The sequence below is a fragment of the Peromyscus eremicus genome, chromosome 4, assembly GCF_949786415.1.
Source record: "Peromyscus eremicus chromosome 4, PerEre_H2_v1, whole genome shotgun sequence".
Lineage (NCBI taxonomy): Eukaryota > Metazoa > Chordata > Mammalia > Rodentia > Cricetidae > Peromyscus > Peromyscus eremicus.
This window is the reverse complement of record NC_081419.1, coordinates 36,710,170-36,735,804: the sequence shown is the minus strand read 5'-3', so window position 1 is coordinate 36,735,804 and position 25,635 is coordinate 36,710,170. Positions and strand designations below refer to the sequence as shown.

Below are 25,635 nucleotides of genomic sequence, written 5' to 3'. Positions count from 1 at the left end.
TATTTGTCTGTGACTTACCAGAAGGGAAGCAGCTTACATAGCTTTGGGATGGGCATTGGCATTTTTATGGGTTCCATTTGTTTCTCAAGGTTTTGAGTCATGAACATATTGTCAACATCTGAAGTCAGAGGATGTCACTAGACAAAGGTGCTTTGTAGAAGGGACATCATATACTGATATAGTTGTAATATCTGATTCAATTAAACTGGCACACATTTCTTTGAACCAACAGAAATTGGTCCTATTTCCATGGTTCATGTCATCTTTCAGCTACAACATTTTTTTTTCTTTCTCATATTTCTCAAGCATCTTGTTTTACCTCTGTTACTCTTCCATAAAGAATAATAAAAAAAAGTTTCCTCAACTTTCACCACCTTGGAATATACACAGTAACATATACTAACATTCAACTTATCAGAATGACTCTGGTCTTCTCAGCTGCTCAATGGGTTTAATCTTTGAGACTGATCTTAAAAAATCTCAAGTAGATATATCTACAGGGACACTCATTGTTACCCATCATCATAACTGTCTAAGAAAACAGACAGCATTGGGCTTGCTTTTTCTTGTTCCAAGAATCCAATAAGATATTAATAAGCAGTTATAATCAAATTTATTATTGCATTAAAATCATCTATACTGAGCAAATATTAAGGTTTTTATCTCTGTGTATGTCTAAAGAGGCAAAAAACAAAGACTTTTGAACTCTAAAAATGATAGAAGACTTGTAAGAGAAGCCTGAAGTTTTTAAATTGCAGTGATGGATAACCACTATAAGAAAGGAGAATAATGCAGCAGGGGAGAACATGGAATAAGAAGGTGGCCAACTGAGATTCGATGTTCAAAGTGCTCCACTCTGGGGCTAGACAATTGGAGCTGAGACTAAACAGAGGGAAGGAATGGCCATATGAACTGGGAGAAACATGTAGGTAAATCAAGATGTCTTTGAGCTCTGGAAATAGATGTGGCATACCCTGAGGACAATGTATATTTAGTGGCTGGTGGATTAGAGAGAAAGTATGAGCGATGAAGTCATAGTTGGCCATACATCAGATCTTGAGATGCATTGCTGTGCCAGGGAGTTTAGATTTTATTCCAAGTTAGGTGGTTTCAGCGTTACCTAATTCATTTTTTTCCATAGCCTTATTGTCAGCCTGGGTTTATTCCTTTATGTACAGGAAGTGCCAGAGGTAAAGTTGAGTTCAGCTGAGTAATGAATGAGTGATAACAGGATCCAACCTGCTTTGAATGTCAGCATTTGCTCTTTCCAGTTGGAGCTGTTCATTGTGAGCTGCTAGTAGAATCTACCAGATTCTTCACTGACACTTCAGAGGTAGCTTTGGATGGGTGTGTTGAGGCAGTTTTAAGAGATAACTGATCATGGTAGAGTTGAGCCCCACCCTCTGAGCTTTAATACTTCCAGGTAAAAGTTAGGAAAGTTCTTGCCTTGAAGAAACCTAGGACCAGATAGAATCCAAGACACAATACTATTGGTGGGAGAAAAGATATGTCCCACATAGATGAAGCAAGAAGACCATAGATAAATACGGTTAGAGACGGTTCTTAGAAATCGACAGATCGGCAAAATGTGAAATTAGCATGAACAAATACTGAAGGAATGGTCCATCTCTACAGCTGTGCAATCTTTACAGCTGTGCACATCCATTGCTTAGATGGGCTAGAACAAGACTGAGTCTTATGCAGCTTTCTAGTGATTCTATTGTCCACAAAACAGATTGTCTCAGTTAAATCAGACAGAATTTGTACTATCCTCTTACTCCGTTGGGTCTGATGCTGGAAGAACAGAGGAAAGGTGACTCACATAGAGTGCTCTTACCACATCTTTCAATTTTCTCACATTTTCATAAATAATTACACTTTAGTAGTCAAAAGGAATTAGGACAAATACTTTAAAAATGCTTAATGGAGTGATTCAAAGGTGAAATTAGCTATCATCCTTGGATGGAAGATTTGTAGTCAAAACAACAGTGAAAATACACCAGCTCCTGGGAGAATAAGCCTGCCATTTTTAGAAAATCTTGGATGTAGGATGAGAAGAACATTGTTAAACTGATAGTTCTAGGCTGGCCATGTGTGAACTATAGGTTTTGAGACGAAATAGCCATATGAAGTTGCAATACAATTTCCCTGTTTTAACAACTAGCACATTGAGTTCCCTGTAGTGAAAGTCCTGAATACCATTTTTGTTGACATACTACCTGGCTCATAGTAAATGCCCAATGAATATTCACCAAATAACTGAGATTATTCAGCCTGTCCAGGCAAAAATAGATTCTGGTGGAGAGCAACCACGATTAGCATATAGTACCTTCTGGAAAATGAGCTACAGTTTGTAAATTAGCCAGGATCTTTCCCTCTACTATTTGTCAGGGAGTTTTTCATCCCCTTTTCTCTCTCCTAGTGTTGTTGGGAAATTTGGCTTAGGTCCAGACACTCAAATGTCCACCCTCCATAGTGGAGAGCCATAGGGAAGGTGACATTTATCTTGCATTTCTAGTATAGTTTGCTCTTCACATGCAGTGCTTCATAAGGATGGTACCTCTTTGAATGGCTAGCTCTGTTATTTACCCCCACCTTTTCCTTCTCTTCAAACAGGATAGAGACTCTTAATGGAACAATGATTCACAGGAGAGCAGAGCTTGAAGCAAAGTTGCAAGCTTTAAAGGTACTTTGATTTAACACAGCACGTCCTTTTTCATCCTTGAATGTGTGAGTAGCAGAATAATAATCTCTCTGAGGAACTGAGATAGCCCTTGAAGGGGAAATGTCAGGATTCATCCAAACTGCTGACTTCTCAAGGGCCACACAATTACTTTGGCAGGAATATCTGAGACTGTGAATATGTGTAAATCACCCTCTTCCTTCCTCATTCAGAGTCTATGAGGCTCAGAAAGCCAGCAGGAAGGCATCTTACCTGAAGAACTGTTCACTGATGCACCTGTGATCACTTTTGATTTACATTTTGCTTAAGGGGGAAAAAGTGTAGGAGTAAGCATTGAGTGCTGCAGAATGCTGGCGGGCCCATCACTTTTACTTTCCCAGGGTCCTTTGCCTCCTTTCCTTCTCTACCATTCTGACAATGGACTATCTACCACCAACCCTGTGGCTGTCCTTGAATTTGCCTCCACCGGCAAACACACTGTTACCTTGAAAGGAAAGAAAAAGGTCGCAAGTAGCAGTGCCTAATGCAGGATGCTCAATGCAAATTCACTAGCATGGCTCTTCGAAGGTTTTCAAAATCTCAGTTATCTAGGTTGGTGAGCCTTCCAAATTATGAACTCCAGACACTCACAGAGTGAGTCAAAGATGCTCCTGACTCCTCCCAGGTCCTTGCTGACCACCTCATCCTAGTACCATGCCTGTAGGACAATGGAGCAGCCAACCTATGTAGAGATGGCTTGGCTACAAGAAAGCTACTTACTTTATTCATTAGTTTTTCTCGTGAAGTACACTTACTATTGATTTCAAGGGTACAGTTTACTGTATTTATAGTTTATCTAGAATCTTTTCCTTCCACCGTGATCACTCACTAACAAGCCTCACTAATATTGGCTTTGACACTCTTGCAGAAGTGTCCATTCCCACAAATTTTAAAATCAGTTTAAAAAAATCACCAAAGAATCCTCTCTGCTCAGATATTAATAGGGATTAAATTGTGCTCATAGAAAATGTGAGAACAATTGAAATCTCTGTGGCTTCCACTTTTCTCACTTTGAATATAAGTTTTCCCATTTTTATTGCATCCTTCATATACTCCAGAATAATTTCATTCATGCATTTTCAAATGCATTCTCTAGCTAAAAAAGATAATCCTTTGCATTTTAAGTTTTTTATCTTTAGTTCAATTATTCAATTAATTTACTTTTCTTCTCATATAGCATTGGCTAGGATCTTCAGTATATTGTAAATTACTGTATTATTCTTCACTTTAAAGAACTGCTTCTAATATTCATATTGCATTTTTATGAGAGGTAATAAGTGCTTTATACTATATTTATGTTTATTAAAACTTCCAAAATTTAATTTATTTTGGTAAACAGCAATGATTTTGGTGAACATCTTCTTTCAAATGTTAAGTTCTTAGTCTTTTGTTTTAAAAAAAGGGTAATGAAAAATAGGCTCATGACTTTATGTTTTATTACATGAAATAATGCATTCATATTTCATGGAATGAAGTTACTTGAGCAAAACATTATTTCATGCTTTTCAGCAATTCCTACTCTTTGAATATAACTTTAACAAAATTTCTGTAATTTTAATGTACATAATTAACTAGTTTTAACTACCAACATGCAAGCCTTTCAACATCTCTGTTCTCTTCCAGAATATAAATAGGTCCTTAATACACTTTGAATGTTCATTTAAAGAATCATCTTCCTGAGCATTATTTACTTTAGAGCATTTCATCAATTAAAGCATACATAATGTGAGAATTTACTGTGAGTAGCTTAAAGAGGAAACATACGAATGTGTCTCATCAGGGTGCTTGTGTTGCTCCTTCATTTAACTCTCATCTGTGGGTGTTTGTCATTCTTGCACATTATTTCATTAAATGGTGACCACCAGATCTTTCCAGAAATGTTCTTATATTTCTCCGCTACTCTTGAAGAACTGGTTTCTAGGTAATTGAAAGTGTTTTAGGTTAATGAGGCCTAAGTTTTGTTTCCCTGGTTCTTTGAAAAACCTTTGATATATTTGTTTATAAAGGCGCTCCTAAATATTAATCAGTTGTCAGTCATCTACATTAAAATTTTTTTAATTAATTTTTTTTCTTTTTCATATTGAAGTCTTTAATTCATCCAGAAATAATCTTTACATGTACTATAAAGTATGGTATAATTTGACTTTTTTTCCATATTCAAAGACAGTTCTCCCAATATAATTTATTTTGTATTTTTCTTTTCTTCTTAACTGAATTCCTGAATTGCTGTGAAACTTATATTTTAGGAAAATTTTCATGTAAGTCCATATTTACTCACAGATTCTCCATTGTAGTCCACTGGTCAATTTGTTTTTTTATGTCCAACTCAGTGTGCTACTTAATTGGACAATGCTCTTAGTCTGTTGCTCATCTGTAAAGTTGTCAAGTTCCATGAATAAATGCTGTAGGTTTGATTGACATTTCATTTTATATAGATAAGTCAGTGCCAAGAACACTAACTATTACATGGCATTTCATTTTCTTGTTGCTAGGTTATTGTCTTAGTTAGGGTTTCTATTGCTGTGAAGAGACACCATGATCACAGCAACTCTTATAAAGAAAAAACATTTAACTGGACAGCTTGCAGTTTCACGGATTTAGTCCATTATCATCATGGTGGGACAAGGTGGTATGTAGGCAAACATATGCTGGAGAAGGAGCTGAGAGTTCTACATCTTGATCCACAGGCAATAGGAAGTGAACTGTGTCCACATTGTGCGTAGCTTGACCCTAGGAGACCTCAAAGCCTGCTCCCACAGTGACACACTTCCTCCAACAAGGCCACAACTACTCTAAAAAGGACACACCTCTAATAGTGCCAGTCTCTAAAGCTTATGGGGCCCAATTACATTTAAACTACCACACTTACCTTTTTTTAAGAAAAATTATTTATTTATCTATTTTACACCCCAGCTACATTTCCCCCTCCCTCCTGTCTGTCCATTCTTACCCCACCCCCCAACCATAGTTATCTTAGCAATTTTACTATTTTTCTTTGCATCTTTCATAAAATCTGGTAATTTTACACATAGATCATATAGTTGTTTCTTGTATTATCCTTTGTACTTTATGATTTTATTATGTTTTTTTGTAAAGAAAAATTTTATGGTTAGTATATAGGTATAAATCAGTCATTTTTATGTTGTTGTTAAAAATCAAGCCCTTTGTTAGACCGTATAATCTCCCTTAAGCTGTTTGGGTATCATTTGGTGTGCTCTATAAGGATAATAACTGTACAAAATTGATCTGGCTCCTTTTCTTCTCCGCCGTGCTGCCTCTGCCTAGGAGTGGCTTATGATGAGGAGAACAATCATAGGCATCCTTCTTTTGTCCTTTAAGGGGGTTCTCCCAGCTTTTTCACTTGAGGAATGAGTTCTGTTGATGAATACACTTCAGGTTCAAGAGGCTCCCATCTAAACCACATTTTTGCTGGTTTTTATGATGCTTATGTATTAAATTTAATTCACTACCGTTTCATGCATCCAATAAGAAAGTCTTTTCAAAGATTTATTAAAAATATCTATCAATATGGTGAATGCTGCTAAGTATTTTTCTAACGTAAAAGAACCCTTTAATTTTGAACACAAACCCAGCATGGTTATCTTGAGATGTATAATCATTTTCTATTCTTTTAGGCTTTCTTTGCTACTGCTGGTGAATTTTGAAAATAGCTTTAATTAACCTATAGTTTTATTGCTCAGGCTTCTTTTTGGGTTTCAGTGTTAACTTTACTAAGTTTATAGCGTGATCTGGGTTGTTCCTCTTTTGTTCTCTGGTAGAATTTTTGTAATGCCATCTGCATCACCAGGACTGGGGTGCTTTCTGGAGGGAAGACTTTCAAACCACTATTTCAATTTCTTTATTACTAGTAAAACTACTCAGATATTATTTCTGCACCAGATTTGCCGAGTTCTGTTTTGGTCAATAAAGTTTTCTAATTTTTAAATATATGGCAGGGCCTGGTACAACTTCCATTCTTAACATTTAACCCTGTGCCACAGACGTCATTTTTGTCCTCATTTTTCACGTATTCTACTTTCATATTTTCTTTTTTTCCTTTGGTCATTTTCTCTAGAGTACTTTCTAATTATATTACCCTCCCCCCTCCCCCCTCCCCCCTGTGTGTATCTTTCTCTCCCTCCCTCTCCTGGCTGCTTTTCACTATAACTTAATTAGGCCCAGACTCATACCTCAATTCATACTGTCTAAAATTGGCACTGATCTTTATGTCTACAAGACATGTGACTCAAGCTCTGGACAAACCATTTCATTAGATGCATTGTCTTTATTGCTTCCCACATTGCCTTGTGGAATTTTGTTAGAAATTCCTTAGGTTCTTTTGGATTTTTTTCCTTAATAATGACTTCAGTAGCATCCTTGTTATCTGTACTCCATACAGAATGCATTCTTTCTAATTAGCTTTTAGATGTGATTTATACTTTATTGATAAGATGTTCCTTTTTTATACCTATCTGTTCTTCTCTCTCTCAACTTTTTTGTGCTTATGGCCTTTTTTAAAAATTTTCTATCAGAATTTATAGCAATCTTACTTAGTGTCAATTTTGAATCCTTCCTGTTGCTATGTTGCTTGGAGAGAATCCATGTTCTGAGTGCCATGCCTTTCCTGTCATTGAGCATCTGAGGATGCTGTGTGGTTGAATGTCAGCTTCTTCTTCATCTCCCTGAGATAGTTGTACAATTCCCTCCACACAGTGCTTCAAAGCTCCCCTTGCAGGGCCAGGTCTGGCAGCTTGACTGCCTCTCTCAGAGAGTAAATGCACAGTGTGGTTCAGATCATGAGGTGTTGCTATGTTCCTGTCTCCCAAGGCGCCTCCAGCTGCTAGCAGCATTTGTCAGCTTCCTTTTCGATGTGCCTAATACTCCGCCAGGGTTCATTTGTCAAGAAGGAAATTTGGCTGAGTTCTTTTTGTTAAATAGACACACTTAAACCACATGTTACCACAGAATCTAAGTTCCTAGCTAACTCTTGATGTTTCTGCTTGATGTAGCTTGAAATTAATTTCTGCTTACCATCTTGCATTTGTCTTGCAACCAATCTTGAAATGATAAACATGTAGTTAATCCCTCAAGGCAGAGATGACTGGGTCTGACCTATAACTAAAGTTAGGCTGGCTTCCTCTGCATGATGGCATTTATTTTGCATCCTATACACATGAACATTCTTTTTACAAAGACTGTGTAGAGCCCCAAGCTCTTCTCTGGAAGAAGTTGTCCCTTCTGAGTCACATTTTCAGGGATTTCCTTTATCTTAACCCATGCTCCAGATGCTTAGCACAAATAGTAAACTAGTTAAAAGAGCTAGTTTTAAATCTGTCTCTGCTACTTATTATGCCTATTACATATGTAGAAAAATATTTTGCTTCAGTGAAATTTTATTTCCCAGCCTATAAACAAAATTATGAAAATTAATGGCACATTATTTGTAAGAGCACAATGAAAAGATTAGCTGTCAGAAGAAATGTTATTTGTCTTATGTAGACTGAAAATATTGGGGCCATGTCTGGAACCCAACTCAGCACGTGATAGCTGAGGGTTGTTTTTAGGAAGCTGTTCTCTTGTATATTCGTTCAACAATATTCATCCGTTCCTCCAGCTGCCATGTATGGGTCCAGTGACATAAAGTGGAATCACATGGCCAGATCCACATATGCTTTAACACTCATGCGATACAGAAGATTTAGATCTGACTGGATGTATGGTGATGATGGCAGTAACACAGACAGGAACAACGCTGAGGATAATAGAAAACAATTTCAGATTGAAAACAGTCACTTTGGTTTCTCTCCTCTTTGTACTGGTGTTTTCCAGGTGTAAGCCATGGCACATTTAGATAACTGGGTTAGACCAGCAAACCAGCAATCTTAAAACCTTCTGTCACAAATATGAAGTGTTTGGAAATCTCTGTCCCCATACTTTTGAAAACTAAATTCAGAAAGATAACATTTTTGTCTTTGTGTTTTTAGTTTTGACTGACAACCCGTCCTGTTCTCTCTCCTGTGCTCTATTTTCTTGGAGATAAATATCTTTAGCAAAGAAGACATGTGTAGGTACATATGGTGGCACTGGCCAGTCCTGTGCTCCACAAGCCTCCGAGTCTGGTCTTCACATAACTATAGACTTATAAGATGACCAGAACGGTGACTGATGGGACCAGCCCTCCTAGGACTACTGTAGAAGAATGTCATGGTTCAGAAGGAAAAAACAAATGAACTCAGCTAAGCATTTTGTCGCTTTTGTTATTTGACCGAATATTGGCAGTCATAGAATTGCTTCAGTTGCTACTGTGACAGATTAAGTGTTCTACAGACCAAGGCATGACCCCTGCTCCTCTTACTCATTGAATGATGTTCTTGAGATTTCATTTTCTTCTCTTTCTCCCATTGCCTTCCAAATATACATCTGAAAAAAATCTTTCTATTTTAATCATCACTTATTCCCTCCAGGTGGTGGTGCACAAAGTCCTGCTCTTTTCCAACTAGGCCATCTTTCTTATGGATAAATGACCTTGGCAAATCTGAGCTGTGCCCACATGCTGGCCTTGCTATGGGGACCTAAAATAGCAAAGGCAGGGGTGAACCAGGGCACAGGAAACAGGAAAGAGAGTGAGCATGTTACACCTGCCTGTCCAGATGGCTTCTTCCCAGTTGGCTTTGACTTCCATTGACTTGGCTACTACGTGGCTGGACCAGGCCCGGCCACATGTGACTGTTCTCCTGGTCTCCTAATTGTCATGATGGTCACTCATTTCATTTGCCACAGCAGCCAAGGGAAAAAGAGTTGTGATGTCAGGGGGGTGTGGGCTGGGGATACAGCTCAGTTGGTAGAATGCTTGCTTAACATGCATTTTTATGACTTGGGATTGCTCCCCAGAACCTCATAAATGACATAGTGGACTGTGTACTTGGGAATTGAAAGTAGGAGAATCCAAAGTTCAAAATGATCTTCAACTACATAGTAAAATCAAGACTCAAGGTTAACCTGGGCTACATGAGATGATATCTTGAAACAAACAAACAAAGTTAGGGTACTTAAGTGTGTTCCTGGTAGATGTCCAATAAAAGGATTGTTTCAGAGCCCAGACTTATTGACTAACAATGGTCTTGACTAAGCATTTACTATCTTTTAGTTGTTGGTCCAAACCTTTCAATCTGTTAACTCTTCCGGTTCTAAGACTCTGGGGTTTCTATTCCATGTTATCTGTATCATTCATGTAGAAACAGCTAACAATCTCTTTCAAATGTGAGCAATCTGGTTCCATATTTTTGAAATAAAACTACATGACCTTCACTGGTTTTCTTGTTTTTGAAAAGAAGACTGGTCAGCCCTTGAGAAATCAGTATTCCTAATGTCCTCTGTCATTTAGCAGAAGTCTTTAAAGATTGGGAGTGGCTGGCCATGCTGTCTGTCTCTACTGCCTTGCCTGCTTGGGATTTCCTACGACTCAGAACTTTTCTCCCCCTCATCTTTCTCACAGCAAACCTTGAAGAAAAAATGGGTGGAGTTCAGGTCTCTACACTTACAGGAACAGCGCCTGCTGCATGGTAAGCTCAATTTCCTGTCAGGAAACCACATTCTCATCACACCCTCTCAGTGTTTCTGCATACACATATTTTAAGATGATCACTATTACAGTAAAAGTTTAGTTAGCACCAATGAAGGATACTAGTCTGTGTTTTGATGGGATGAACACTGCAGGGGGACCTGAGTGTTTGGAGGAGAGTGAGTCAGACTGTACTCCCTTCTCCACACACACTGAATATGCATATGCAAACATATGTGGGCACAGGAACGCACACACTTGCTATAGGTGACCAACAACAACTCCGGGAGAGCTGGAGATAACATTGCCTGCTACTTCTACCACACCAGCCAATGAATTAGATTCCTGTAAACGATTCTGGCTGAGGCTATTCAAACTGGCATGGCTGCGTACTTCATAGATAGAACACCAACCACTTTTCAAATTTTATTGGTTACATTTATGCCGAAAACCTCAGGACCAAGAGAGACATATAAGATTATTATGTTGGTAAGAGGAGCTTACTGTCTATGCATTTTGAAGCAAGGAGTTTAATCTAGTCAGCTGGTCTACTCTCTGTGTTACTTGAGGTGGTGACTTCTTTCTTGGGAGGTCAGTTGAGACAGTGTCCTGCTATATAACCCTGCATAACCTAGTGTTCATTCTTCAGTCCAAGCTAGCATCCTCATGCTTTGGTCCCCCATGCACTGAAATTCCAGGCATGCAGCATTATAGCTGTCAGGAAGGGAAGTCTCTCTATGCACTGTAATGTACTGAGGTCACTAGCCGTGAGGGCTGGGATATAGGTCATCTCTTCTTCAGGTAACACTGTACTCTAACCTCTGTTTAGCATCTGGAATATTTGTTCAAATGGTGACTACTTTGCAGAAAAGCTGCCATCTAAAAATCACTTAAAATTGAGTTATTAAACCATAAAAAAGTAATATCTGGTCATGAATATCATGTGATATGTTGTGATGTGATGTGGACATTATATGATGTTTAAGTCAAGACAAACTAACTAGCTCCTCAGACATTTGTCTCTTTTTGGTAGTAAAAGCTCTTCAAATATCTTCCTTCTAGCTCTTGGAAGTTTCTAGTAGAATTATTTTAGCTCTGGTCACCCCACCATTTGAAGCACACTGAAGCTCTCACTCTTAGCTAACTGTAACTAGTGCCCATGGGTCAGGTTTCCATTTACCTTTCCCATCTCTACACCTCTGCCCAGCCTCTGGTCACCACCATTATCCTCTCAACCACTATTAGACCAGCAGACATTTTCATATTGCACACGAAATGAGATCATCTCATATTTGTGTTTGCATACTTGTACTCCTTCATTTAACACACTGATCTCCATGACCATACTATCACAAATAATGAAACTTCTTTAGTTTTCCTGAGTAAATGGTATTCCACTGTACGCATGCTGTATTTTCTTCCTCCGTTTGTCAGTTGACATGTGTCTTTGTAGAGCCCATGTTTTGACTTCTGTGAATAGTGGTAAGATGAGCACACAAGTGCACGTTTTGTGGATACACTGAGTCTGTTTTCTGTGGACATGCACTGGTAACATTACTGGATCATATGGCAGTGTGGTGGTTTTTTTTTTTTTTTTTTGTCTTGTTTTGTTTTTGTTTCATGTGGAGCCTTCATACTGTTTTCCATGGTAGATGAACTGTGGGAGGATTTTTTTTTTCTCTCCACATCTTCACCATTAATTTTGAACTTGTGTCTTTTTGGTATAAGCATTCCTATAGGAGTGAGGTGAGTCATTATGATTTTATTTGTGTTTACCAGCTAATTAATGACACCAGGTATTTTTTTCATATATCTGTTGGCCAATTTCATGTCTTCTTTTGACAAATATCTATCTAAGTATATTCTACTTTGTATCTTACAGTCTTTTATTTTCCTGTTTTTTGGAGTGCCTTGTAAATCCTTAGTCATCTTTTAGACATTGGTAACAGTGTAGAGACTTGATTTGCAATTTTGGCTAGACAAATTTGAAATTTGTATAAGTTACTTCTCTTTTAAAAAATTATTTATTTATTCCGTCTGTGTGTGTTTATGCTCACACAAAGCTGCACAGACACATTTTGTGTCCATGGGAAGGGACTGACCTCAGGTTATCAGGTTGGCCATTACCCACTGAGTCATCTCACTGACCCACTTTTCTTTTTAATGAATTTCAGTTAATTGTTGTTGTTTTGAGAGAGTTGTTGCTATGTTGAAACTCTCTTGCCTCACCTGTCTGATGCTAGCTAAAGGAATGTCCCATCATGCCCAGCTGTATCAGACTACATTTTGAGGAATCAGAAGGTTTTTTTTTCCGAGAAAGAGAGAGAGAGAGAGAGAGAGAGAGAGAGAGAGAGAGAGAGAGAGAGAGAGAGAGAGAAAGGCAAAGACTTGTTGAAGCCTTGTTCAAATTCCTGGCTTTCACAGACATGGAACATCTCAGAAGACTTCATCTGAACTACTGACAGTTCCCAAACAGCCCAGTGGGTACAGTTGCCACATGTACAGGAACAGTCTTAATTAGATTGAACATTGGGAGCTATATTGTTGCCCATTTTTTGAGGGTATTCATTCATCTGCTTTCTCTAGAACTAGAACATGAGGGTCTAGAAAGCAGTTACTCTTCCATCCAGCTTTATCAGCTCATTGTAAGATGAGACCAAGCAGAAGGTAGTAGCAGAGAGGGAAGCACCATGCAGGTTGGCTGCACATGGCCTCATACATCAAATGGAGTAAGAACAGTGTCTCTTTCTGTGATGCCAAGCAAAGACACAGGAGAACAGAGTAAAGATGATTAATGCGGGATAGCCTGTGGAGTGCTTGACACCTCGCATTCTCAGTTATGCTTTTCTGAGCACACTAGCTGACCGAGTGATGAGAAGCTGGTGGGGCAGGACAGAATGTGACTCATCATTCAGTTTGGGGAACCCCTTTGTGGGTTATGAAGCATTGATGGAAAAACTTGGCCGAGCAATAGAATTCTGTTTTCAGAGGTACATGCCTGAGGACAGAGATGCTTTCTAAGCACAGCACCACTCTAGAACTTACAGCCATTCTAGGAGGAAATTTGGAATATTAAGGCTGGAAGGTGTAGTTGACCTCATAAGCCTTTTATAAGCACATGTTCTAATTTGTAACTGCTTTTTCCATATGCTTTAAATGGCTTGATAGTAAACTTATGATTTTTTAAAAGACAGCTAATAAGAATCAGAGAAGCATTTCTCTGAGAGTTTATTTTGCCCTCACTTCTGTGAACATTTTCATAGAAGTTTCCAGGGTTACACAATTTAAGAAATTAGCACTTGGAGGTTCACAGAGTCACACTGTCAGAGCATCAGTTGGGTTGAACTAATTTCATATCAAGGATGCTTGCTATCTGACACTATGAAAAATTAACTCACAGAAAAAGAAGCTTGACTTGGCTCAGAGTTTGGAGGTTTCAGTCCACAAGGCTTGGGCCTGTGATGGCACATCATGGCTCATCATGGCAGAAGCACTCGGCAGAATAAAAGAGCTCTGTTGGCTGCTGGAGAGTGAGATAAAGAAAAGGACCAGGACACAGAAATTGTAATCCAAGACCATGTCCTCAGTGACCTAAATCCTCCCAGGAGGCCACCTGCATCTTTTAAAGTTTTCACCATCTCCCAAGAAGATCACACGAATGAATCTCTTGGAGTACATTCCATATCCAAGCTATGGGCATGAAACACCTTTAAATTTATTCTAGGTTATAATTTTCATGACCCTTTCCTTAGGAACTAGCCCATGGATGCTAGTTTGGGAAACCCTCCTAACCATATTTGTGCAAGTGAAAACTCAGGCCAAAGTAGTTGTTCTCCCTCCCTTGCATTCTTTAAAGTTCAGTGTGCTTTCTTGTAGGGACTGGTGACCTTCATCCCGTAATAGACTCTTCTCTGTATTGTAGGAGATACAGCTAACTCCCCAAACTTGGAAAACATGGACCTGGATGAGTTGTCCTTGTTTGGAAATCTGCTGGGGCCAGGCCCAGCCCTCCTGGACCAGAACCGACTGTCCAGTGAGAGCAGCTGTAAGAGTCGGCTGAGCTCCCTGACCATGGACAGCGAGGACGGCTACAGGACAAGTGTGTCCGAGGACTCCAGCCGGGGCGCCTTCAGCCGGCAGACCAGCACCGATGACGAGTGCTTTCTCTCTAAGGAAGGAGATGATATTCTGAGGAATGCTTCTTCCAGGAGAAACCGGAGCATCAGTGTCACCAGCAATGGGTCCTTATCCCCCTTGTGGGAGGGCAATTACTCAAGCATGTTTGGAACTCTACCCCGGAAAAGCAGACGGGGAAGTGTCCGGAAGCAAATTTTGAAATTCATCCCTGGCCTTCATCGTGCGGTAGAAGAGGAAGAGAGTCGTTTCTGATGGGTGGAAGAGACCCTTTGAACTGGCTGCTTTCACAATTCTCTCTCTACTTGCCTAGATCAACTCCGCCCGCCTTCGTGGGGAAGTACACTCTGTGAAGCTCACATCCCATTTCACAGCAGCATTGACCTTTAAGTTCTTATGTTATTTTTGGGTCTTTTGTCATTTTTTTTTTCATCCAGTACAGCTCAAGTTCTAAGAGTACATCAGGGAAAGAAAGTGATAGGTTAGATAATGTAATAATATGTCTGTTCATTCTAATGCTGGCCACGCAAGTACAAAAGTATTTATTTTACTGACCATGCGCGTAAGAAGTGGAGAACTCTTTGGAGTCAAGTGTGAATACGGAGTGACAGGATATAATTATTGGGTTGCTTTCCATAGTTTATTTTTTTATTTTTTTATTTTTTTATTTTTTTTTTGGTTTTTCGAGACAAGGTTTCTCTGTGTAGCTTTGCGCCTTTCCTGGGACTCACTTGGTAGCCCAGGCTGGCCTCGAACTCACAGAGATCCACCTGGCTCTGCCTCCCGAGTGCTGGGATTAAAAGCGTGCGCCACCACCGCCCGGCCAACTTTCCATAGTTTAATTTGGTAGACTACGAAACTTTTTGTTTACTTAATTTTCTCAGTAGCCTCTGGGAGAGCCTTCATAAGAGAGAATTTAATTTTTTCAAACTATTAAAGAATCATAAACAAAGATGACCATCAGCGTTTTCTCACTTCAGTGACAGAGAGGCAGGAGGTTAGCATTGGGGCAAAGGGCTAAGCTTCCTGAGAAGCATGGGATGGGGTGCTGAGGTGGGTGCTTGGGACCATTACCCTAAGTTTTTTTCTTTGAATATCTAAACAAAATGAATGAGACTCTCATTATTCGCCCATCTCAATTTTTTTTCTGCCTAAACATGGATACCAAGTCCAAAAATCTCAGGATCCTATAGATCTGTGATTATATTTTGCTGCAAATGTCTAAAGTTCTAAAAAGGAGGGTGGGAAAAGAACTTGTTTTTCGTAATCCTCCTCATTATGCATTCCACAGAGGTATTCCCTCAGTTCTTGCTTCCCTGTTAGCTACGCTTGCATTGTATTCTCACCTTTTAACAATTTTCTATTCTATTTCAACATCCATTAAAGTCTCTGTTCTGGTGATGCAGCTGTTTATTACCTATATGCTGAAGTAAATGATCTGAACCATGTGATAAAGACTTACGTTGATTCTAAGCTGTGTGTGTGTGTGTGTGTGTGTGTGTGTGTGTATGTTTTCAACAGAACTGTAACATTTAAATGAATTTCTCCTTGATCCACAAAAAAAAAGTGAGATAAGGAAGTGTGTAGAGTAATAAGTAACAAACTAGTAAAAGATGTAAAAGGTATCTAGGTGAGACATGCTGTCTATAACAAGTGAACACACCCACTAGAGGCTCTATGTGGCGTGTACTTCAGGCATACCAGCAGTCCTGCCTCCCAAATACGGTATATCATTCTAAAAGCACCTTGCATGTGATCCTGGAACAATAGGAGACAGGATATAAAAAATAAATCAGGGATGTAGACACTCTGTGGTCACGTGGCTTGTCAGTATCCTGGCAGAAACTGGAAGCCATTTCTTGATGGATCTAGCCAGTACTCTTGGCCTCTTTGGATTTCCTTACTCCTTTACTGGTTCTGGTGTAGTTATATTAGAACATCTGGACCAGGATTTGTATGATACAGGGATGTCAGAAATTCAACTCTCACCAAAAATCAACAGTGGCTCTTGAGTTGGCAAATGAAGCTTTATTGAGGGAAACTGGATAAAAGTGAGAAATTCAAAGAGAAACTCCTGAAAGTGGGAGGGGTGAAAAAGCCATGGAAATGTTTTGTCCAGAAGTTTTTATTTTTATTGTAGAATTTACAGCAGAAACTTCACAAAGACTGAGATAATTTCTCTTGAGATTGGTCAGTTCTCTAGGGTGTCATGGGCCGAGCTAATGGAGGGACTCTGTGCATGTCCTGCTGACCCAACCCAGAAATGATCATGCCCTGTTTGCTGGTTGCCCACTCCATCAGGGTAATAGATGCCCAGCTTTATTCTTCTCTGACTTCTGTTTGCTAGCTACTGGACTTGATCTCTGTCTGTTAGCTGATAGCTCTCTAGTAGTTGATATTGTGGGTTTATTTCTGGCTGCTAATTAAATTATGTTTTTTTTTTTTGTTCACACATTGATATGGTCAGCTTGCAGTTTTTTCATGGCAGAGGGCTAACTTGATCACAGTTACCAAGGTATGGCTGCAGTTGTCCTTTTTTAAACCTCATCTTTAGCTCTTTGCTTGTGGGGTGGTCTCCTTTCTGAAATAAATGGAAGCTTCTTGTTAGGAGATATCCTTACCCACAATTCAGTCCACCACAGATGAATCAGAAGCAAGGCTATATGAAAGGGCAGCTGGGCCTTGGGTGTGTTCCCCCAGTGACGCAATCTGCATGGGATTGACCTAATTCAGGAACAGAGAATGAGAAAATGACAGACACATGCACAGAAAAGCTGGATAGAGTAGGCCACAAGCTATGATGGAGATACACCAGCATCCAGGAGCCTCAGCATGTTTAATTCACAGCTGAACAAGGAGGTGGGTTATGATATATAGCCAAACAAGGACATGGTTTAGCTAATCTTGGGAAGATGTCTCTATAAGGGAGCAGTCTAGGGCTTCAGTCATCTCAGAGGAGAAAGCTGTGATTGAAACTTTCACATGCTGTCAACATCTGTATTCAGACCAGGGAAAGGTCTTGGCATTCCTGTGGTTCTGAGACACTGGGGTCTTTTGACATGGCTGCACTCATACTAACAATAAACATTCATTCTAGACTTATCCACTCCCCAAGACAGTGGCCATCTGGCCTGCCAGTAGAGACTTGCTACCTAGAGTCTGTCTTTTTTCTTATCTGTCGTCAGCGTTGTCTCATAGTCAGCTGCAAGCTCTCTTCTTCATCTTCTTTGGCACTTTTGACTTAATTCTTTTAACTTCAACCTTCATTTTAACTCCAGTATCTGCATTGACTTTCCCCTTTGAGATCAACATGGAGTCTTCACCATGAGCACCTGCCTTTCACTTCCTACCTGCAGTGAGATAGCTCCTGTCCCTCTTCTATTCAGTTTGTACTGTAATATTTTTAAATCACCAGCCAGAAAATATTAAAATATAAATTGTAGACACAGCACAGAAATCATGTTGTCTCTGGCAAGTAGGAAACCAAACATTTAGGATGATCCTTTCCTTACCTTTCATTAACAAGTTTTCAACTATAGGCACATTAGTACCTACATATTTAGCAATATATTGTTTCCTTAAGGGCTAGACCTTGCCTTGGAGGAGGTGGGAATGGGGGGGTGGATTTGGGGGTAAGGCTGTGGGTGGGAGGAGGGAGGACAAGGAATCCATGGCTGATACGTAAAATTAAATTAATTATAAAATGAAAATATTTTTTAAAAAAAGAGCTAGTAAGCCAGTTACCATTCTGCTAGTACAGCATTTTTCTCATCTTCTAGGATTATCATTAAGCTGATACCATAAAGATCAGCTTACATATACACAGCATCTTAATTTTACTTCATAAAGTACCGGGAAGAGACAGGCATTTATATGGGTCGAGATGACTTTACAACTTTTTTTTTTAATGTGAAAACCTCATTTCAGAGCTACTTAGATCATCTCAGAAAGCAGATCATAGGTCATCAGCTTTTCTGGTGACTCTGGTGCAGAAGTGCAAGCTTCCCTCAATAAATGTCAGATGCAAAGTGGGGACAGGGAAGGGGCAGAGCAAGTATCAAGTTCATCTGTGTTGAGAAGAACTGACATCAAAAGGTAGATCTGTGTTCTTGGGGTTTGTGGGGAGGAGGAAGCAGAGCTGCTTAACCAAGGCACAGGAAGGGAGGCTGCTGGTGTTCAAAAGCAGTTTCATTGAAATGGGGGTGAATTTCACACCATGTTTTAGTCTGCATCTGGCCTGAGTGGGACATTAGAAGCAGTTTCTGTGGCACCGTGACTCACTTGGATATAATTTATGGGGAAAATAATTTAAAAACAGTTTTTTTTTAATTCCAAAGATGTCAAATATGTACTTTTGGTGTGTCACATTGACAATTTGTCATGAAAATACTGCTTTCTAGAATGGTGTCTGATAAACCAATTCTGAGTCATGTATATTCTGAACTGCATAATCATGCAGCTAAAAGAATATTTTATCAAACAAGTAGGAAATGCATTTTTTCTTAGATTTTGTTATTTCATGTATATGAATACTGTACCTACATCCATGCATGTGCCTGGTGGCTGCGGAGATCAAAAGGCATCAGATTCCCTAGGAACTAGAGTTACGGATGGTTGTTAGCCTCAGTGTAGGTGCTGGGAGCTGAACCCAGACCTCTGCAAGAGCAGCCAGTGCTCTTAACTACTGAGCAATCTCTCCAGCCCCAGGAAAATGTATATTTTTTGAAATAATAAACTTTAAGTCAAAACACTCTATTTTTACTACTATTATATCTTACGTGTATGACATGAATGGTAACAAATAACGGTTTGAGGCAAAGAAACTAAACTTGGACATAGTTTCTGTGCACTCATCATGGAGTGTATTTATGTATGGAAGCAAAGTAGAGTAACCAATACATAGCTAGACCGAACCCTTCAGGTCACAAACACTGTTGCTTGTTGTCTACTTGCATACAGAATTATGGACTACAAAATGAAAGTATCCATTTTTGGAAATAAAGAATGCTCTTCTTGGATATGAGCATTTCCCTCCTCTTTCTCCGCTTCCTTTTCTATCATAAGTGAAAAGTCCATTCTAAGGCAGATTTCAAAACATCTGAGTGACTGCTTTAGAGTTTATGATGCCATTTGTGGTGCTCTGGATGATACTGGCCCCATAGGTGACTATGTCCCTGTATTTGGTCCCTGTTAGTAGAACTGCTCAGGAAGGATGAGGAAATGTGACTTTGTTGAGGAGGCATGTCACTGCGAGTGAGATCTGAGGTTTCAAAAGATTCAGCCCTATCATGATGTCTCTCTGCCTCATGGCTTTGTCTTAAGATGTGAGCTCTTAGCTACCCCTTCAGAGCCAGGCCTGCCTGCCTGCTGCCATGCTTCTTGCTATGTTGGTCATAGACTCGAACCCTTTGAAATCAAAAGCATGTAAATCTAATAAGTTACCTTGTCCTTGGTGTTTTAACATAGCAACGGAAAAGTAACCAAGCCAACATTTAAAGGCACCACAGTCCTAGGGGTATAGATCAGGGGAGAACTGTTGCTTAGTGTGTACAAGGCTATATGCTCAATTCTATTACTGCAAATAACCAAATCAAACCAAATGCTACCTACTTTTTGAGAGTTTACAGTCATTAATGTTCTATCATGAACTGGGACAGGTGTTCAGGCACAAGTTTGTATCTGCACAGGGTCGCAGAGACCTACACTAAAGAGGCTGCCCAGGCTGCAGGCTGGAGTTCTCATCTGAAATCTAGACTGAGAATTCACTTGTAAACTTCTGGTTATTGCAGAGTGTTGTTCTTCTGGCCATATGATTCCACTCACCTTATTCCTTTAAAACCATCAATGGAAAGGAAAGGAGAGGTCACGAGCAAGGCAGAATCTTAAGTAATTCAGTTTAGTCATGGGTGATAGACCATAATCTTTGTTGTGTAACATAACCACTGAAATGTCTTCCCATGCTCTTTCCAGATGATGTAACATGGGAGCGGCATCCTGACACTTGTTCTGTGGATCAAAATATAATTATGGAGTCCCATCCTATCAATGTGTGTGCATTCTATTAGAAGCAAGACATAGGTTCTATCTTCTAGAATCAGGATTTTTTTTATTTATGTATTTTAAAGATTATTTTTACTTATGTGTATATGAGTGTATGTCACCTGTGTGGGCACATACAGAAGCCGAAATAAGGTGTCATATACCCTGGAACTGAAGTTATAAGCATTTTGAACAACTTGTTGTGGTACTGGGCATTGAACTTCTAGAACAGGAGGAAGTGTTCCTAACCAGTGAGGCACCTCTCCAGGCACTAGAAGCAGGAATTTGAAAGAGGCACAGACATCAGGAGGTGGGGAGAGGTAAACCTCATAGCATCTGTTTGCAGCACCATTAAAAGACTTCACAAACTGAATGGTGCAAAAGTGTCAGGATTTCCTCAAATGATTTTGAGCAAAAAATAAGATGTGAATGTTACAATCTTATTTTTAATGTCAAGAAATTATCATATTAAGAATTTTAGAATTGGAGAATCAGTCACAAAGCTGAGTAGGACTCTGGAGCCAAGTCTCTTCTTGACCTCTTAATTTTGTCTCAATGTGCATGGAATGACAGGAGATTCTTTAAAAGATGCTGTAGAGGGAAGTGAGTGCTTCCCTTCAAATCCTACTTGGAGAATTTATCTAACTTCAGTGACAGGTGTCTCTTTAAGATCAGAGGACATAGGGATTCCACAGAAATGTAAACAAAACACATGCTATCAAAATTAGAAAGCAGAAAAAGAAATGATCAACTACGAGGAAAATTCAGGAAACAAGATGGGCATAGTGGCACATGCCGGTCAGCCCAGCACTTGGGTGACTCAGCTAGAAGGATTGCCGCTAGTTTGAGGTCAGCCTGTGCTGTATAGTGAGCACTAGGCCAGCCAGGTCTTCATAATAGACCCTGTTTAAAAAGGAGGATGAGAGTTGGACTGGATGAGGAGATACCACAATCAAAATTAGTAGAAAATGAGGAAAATGAGTAATTTGGAAAAAAAACCCTGAAATACTTACATTTAAGAATAGATGATAATTTTCACAGTTTAATAAAAAGCATCTTTTAAAAACCTACAATTAATATAACAGTTTTCAAGTATCATAATGATGTGAAACTAGGTGTGCCCTTTCCATGATCAGGCACAAAGCAAGGCTATTCTTTCTTGTTACTCTTATTTCCCATTCAGTGCAGTGCTGACTATCTTGCTTAGAACAACTAGACAAGAAAAGGAAATAAAAAACATCTAAGTTGTTAAGGAAGAAAAGTTTTGTTTGTTGACCAGATGGTTTATATAAAGCATCCTCCTAAAGTATCACTAACTCAGTAGAAAATGCCAGAACCAATCCTAAGTACAGCAAGGTCTCAGGAGGCAAGGTCAGTATAAAGTCAATGTTTTCTTTCTTTTTTTTTTTTTTTTTTTTTTTTTTTTTTTTTTTTTGGTTTTTCGAGACAGGGTTTCTCTGTGTAGCTTTGGAGCCTGTCCTGGAACTCACTCTGTAGCTCAGGCTGGCCTCAAACTCACAGAGATTCACCAGCCTCTGCCTCCCGAGTGCTGGGATTAAAGGCGTGCGCCACCACCGCCCGGCTTTTTTTTTTTTTTTAATGCTTTCTTATGTATCAGCCATCAACAGTTAGAATCTGAAAATTTCAAAACTATCATATTGTGCTAAAAGTGATGTGCACATGCAGAGGTCCAGCAAAATGTGTATGAGATTTCTGTGGGAGAAACTACAGACTGAAAGAGATTGAGAAAAATCCACATAATTACAAGTTCTGTGGGCTTGAAGACTCGGCATTTTTAAGACGTCTCATCTACTTTTAAATTAATCTATAGTTAATTTATATTTTATTATAATTATATATATATAATTATTATAATTAATATCCCCTCAATTAAATGCCAACAAACTTCTGGTGGACATGCATAAACTTATTCTTAAATTTACATGGGAAGTTAAACCACTTAAAATATTCCACAAAGTATTGTAGAAAAAGGCCAAAGTAGATAAAATTAAAGTGTCCTATTTCTCAGTTATTATAAATCTCTAGCGTTCAAAACAACACATTATTTACATAGATCTTCCTCATCCCATAAGTCTCTTTGTAGTGCAGGTTTAGCCCAGAGACATCTTTGCAAATACTCTGGTATAGAAAGGGGGAGAATATAATAATTCTGGACTATAGTTACTCAATGAACTTTATTTCAGCTGGGTGGTCAAGATAAAAATCAACAAAGGTCATGTTGGTAATATGCAGCTGTGATATCTTGTAGTGAGAAGCACACTTGACTTCTGTGGCACCCTCCCCGAAGCCCACAGCTCCAGGGTGCTCATAAGAAATACTTTGACAAACTCTAAGTCAGACACTATAAAATAAAATAAAAACAGCCCCTCTAAAAACTATCATAAAAAATAATTGAAGTCTGAAACTATATCATTCTCAAGAGGAACCTGGGACATGATGACCACATATAACATAGCCCTCTGGAAGAAAGGAAGATAAAGTGTAAACTTTAATTAATATATAGCTATTGTTACTAATTGTGACAAACAGTACCAAGCACATGTGTATAGTTATTTCCTCCAAACTGACACACTCCTTCCTAGAGAGAGGGGGCTCATTGATGGTCAGTAGGTAGGAGCTGGAGAGAGGCTCAGTGGCTAACTGTGCTTGCTGCTCTCCCAGATGATTAAAATTCAGTTCCCAGCATCCACATCAGGTGGTATTCAACCACCTGTAACTCTAGCTCCAGGGAGTCCTCCGTGGGCACACACACACACACAAATAAAAATGAAATCTTACCAACAAAAGACTCAGGAAGTAAATAAAATGAAGCTCGGTCATGTACAAAACTCACACCTCCCAGCAAACTCCTGAAACAAGAGTCCCAAAGCCTCTCCCGACTGTTATAGAAGCAAGAATAATCACTATGGGCTGACATTCAGCATCCATTAGAGCTCTGGTAGACTGTACAAGGAGCTCCAGAGACAGAGTGTTTATTAGCTGTCACTCATGCTAGAGTGGGTTTTTTTTTTTTTTTCCTGTTGTTCATGCAGCTCCCTTTGCGTTACCCATGCTCCTTTAAGTAACTCTTACCACACACTCCAGCAAGTAGCTCCAAAAATTCACTGGCTCACTAAGGTAGACTTGGGTGGAATGTCTTTGGTCAGTTTTTAGTGCTCTGTGCAAAGAGATGTTTGTTCACATCCCCCCAGGAAAAGTTACACACCACAACTATAACAATATAAGATGCAAACAGCCGGAGAAACTGTATACAAAGTATATGGGGATAATGGGACACTGTCACAATTATTTTTTATAGATATAAATCTCGAAAACCAAAGTGTAAAAATTAGTACATTTAAATTGAGGAATGATATTTAAAAGAAGGAAGAGAATAAAACAGGCTTTTTCTCTTGGGCCACCAACCAGCTCCCAAATCATGACATGGAGACTTATTAATTATGAATGCTTGACTTTATCTTAGCTCTTATTTTAATCTCTTTCTTTTTATCTATGTTTTGCCCTGGGGCTTTTTACCTTTCTTTCTTACTGTATAACTATTCTGTGTCTGGCTGGCTGGTGGCAGCCTGGCTTCTGGCCTAGGCATATTCCTCTCTTTCTCTCTTGTTCTCTTTGTTCTTCTTGTCTCTTGAACCTAGATTTCTCTGCCTACTTATTCTCTCTGCCTGCCAGCTTCACCTGTCCCTCTCCTGACTAGCTATTGGTCTTTCAGCTTTTTGTTAGACCAATCAGGTGCCTTAGGCAGGCAAGGTGAAACAAATGCATCACATCTTTACACAATTATACAAGTGCAACACAAACAAATGTAACACATCTTTACATGGTTAACAAACGCAGCAGAAACAAATGTAACACACCTTCACATAGTTAAAGTAGCATTCTGCAACAGAAACAAATGCACCACATCTTTGCCTAGTCAAAATAACATTCCACAACAAGAGAAACCATGGTAGAGTAGTAAAACATGAAAATTGATTGGAATGGTTCAAATAAATACAAATATTTTATTTTTAGAATATCTGCAGATTGATGACTTTTGGGCCAAATTTTAAGGAATTTAGAAGGCACCACTCTAGTAAAAAATAATTGATCGAGCAAAGTAAATATCAATTTTTCTTAGATACATCATAAAGAAGGGTCACAAGGCAAAGCATGGCCTCTAAGTTTGAGAGAGAAATTCAATTTAGAGAACTGCAGCTTACTAAAGCAGGAGCCTACAGAGAAGCAATGCACTAGGAAAGCCTGAACGGTGACTGACAAATTCCTGAGGACATATTTGAGAATTAAAAACTCCCAGGGTCATGGTTATTGTTGGAAGGCCAGCCTCGTAATTCTGTGAGTGGTGGTTCTCACAGTATATACAGCAAAAAAATGCCTGGGTATCCTCTTCATAAGGAGTTTCTCAGAAACAGTTTCACTGAATTCTTTTTTGTTTGTTTGTTTTGTTTTGTTTTTTGAGACAGGGTTTCTCTGTGTAGCTTTGCGCCTTTCCTGGATCTCGCTCAGTAGACCAGGCTGGCCTTGAACTCACAAAGATCCACCTGCCTCTGCCTCCCAAGTGCTGGGATTAGAATTCTAAATGACTATTTTCTTTTGGAGCATAACTGACCCAGGGGACGGGAAACACCAGACAGTAGCCCAGTTAGTCATCGTGTCCTGCCTAAGGAGAGGACGGCTGAGAAGCACTTACAAAGCCCACAACACAGAGACAGTGCTCACTGAAACAAGGAGGCCCAACAAAATTGTAGCACACTTCCCACCCTTGAACCCCATCTCTACCTTAAGGAAGATTCATTTAGAGCAATTCCTTTTACCTGGTACTTCATGTTGGGCAATGAAGACAACATTACAAGACACACTAAATAAGAAAAGACATAGCTTGAAGAGAAAGAGGAAGCCTTAGAAGGAGAACCAGACATGGCGAAGATGATGTAATTACCAGATTGGAGGCATAACGACCATTTCTTAGGATTTCCATCTTTCTGGTTACACTACCTGTCTTAGTTAGGGATTTTATTGCTTTGAAGAGACACCATGATCACAACAACTCTTATAAGTGAAAACATTTAATTGAGGTGTGCTGTGGGATGTTCTGTATGGCAAATGTATTGCTAATTAGTCAATAAGTAAAACACTGATTGGCCATTGGCTAGGCAGG

General features: G+C 39.3%; 1 protein-coding gene across 2 annotated transcripts in view; it reads left to right on the top strand.

Annotated features, from left to right (window-relative positions):
- The window catches only part of Cytip (cytohesin 1 interacting protein), a 61,810-nt gene extending 46,752 nt beyond the window's left edge, over nt 1-15,058 (top strand). For both annotated transcript variants that reach the window (XM_059259151.1, XM_059259149.1), the window contains 3 exons: nt 2,617-2,686; nt 10,218-10,284; nt 14,206-15,058. In XM_059259151.1, the coding sequence (XP_059115134.1) occupies nt 2,617-2,686; nt 10,218-10,284; nt 14,206-14,672 (604 nt within the window). In that variant the 3' untranslated portion in view covers nt 14,673-15,058. The remainder of the gene's footprint in view (nt 1-2,616; nt 2,687-10,217; nt 10,285-14,205) is intronic.
- Nucleotides 15,059-25,635: the final 10,577 nt, after the last annotated feature.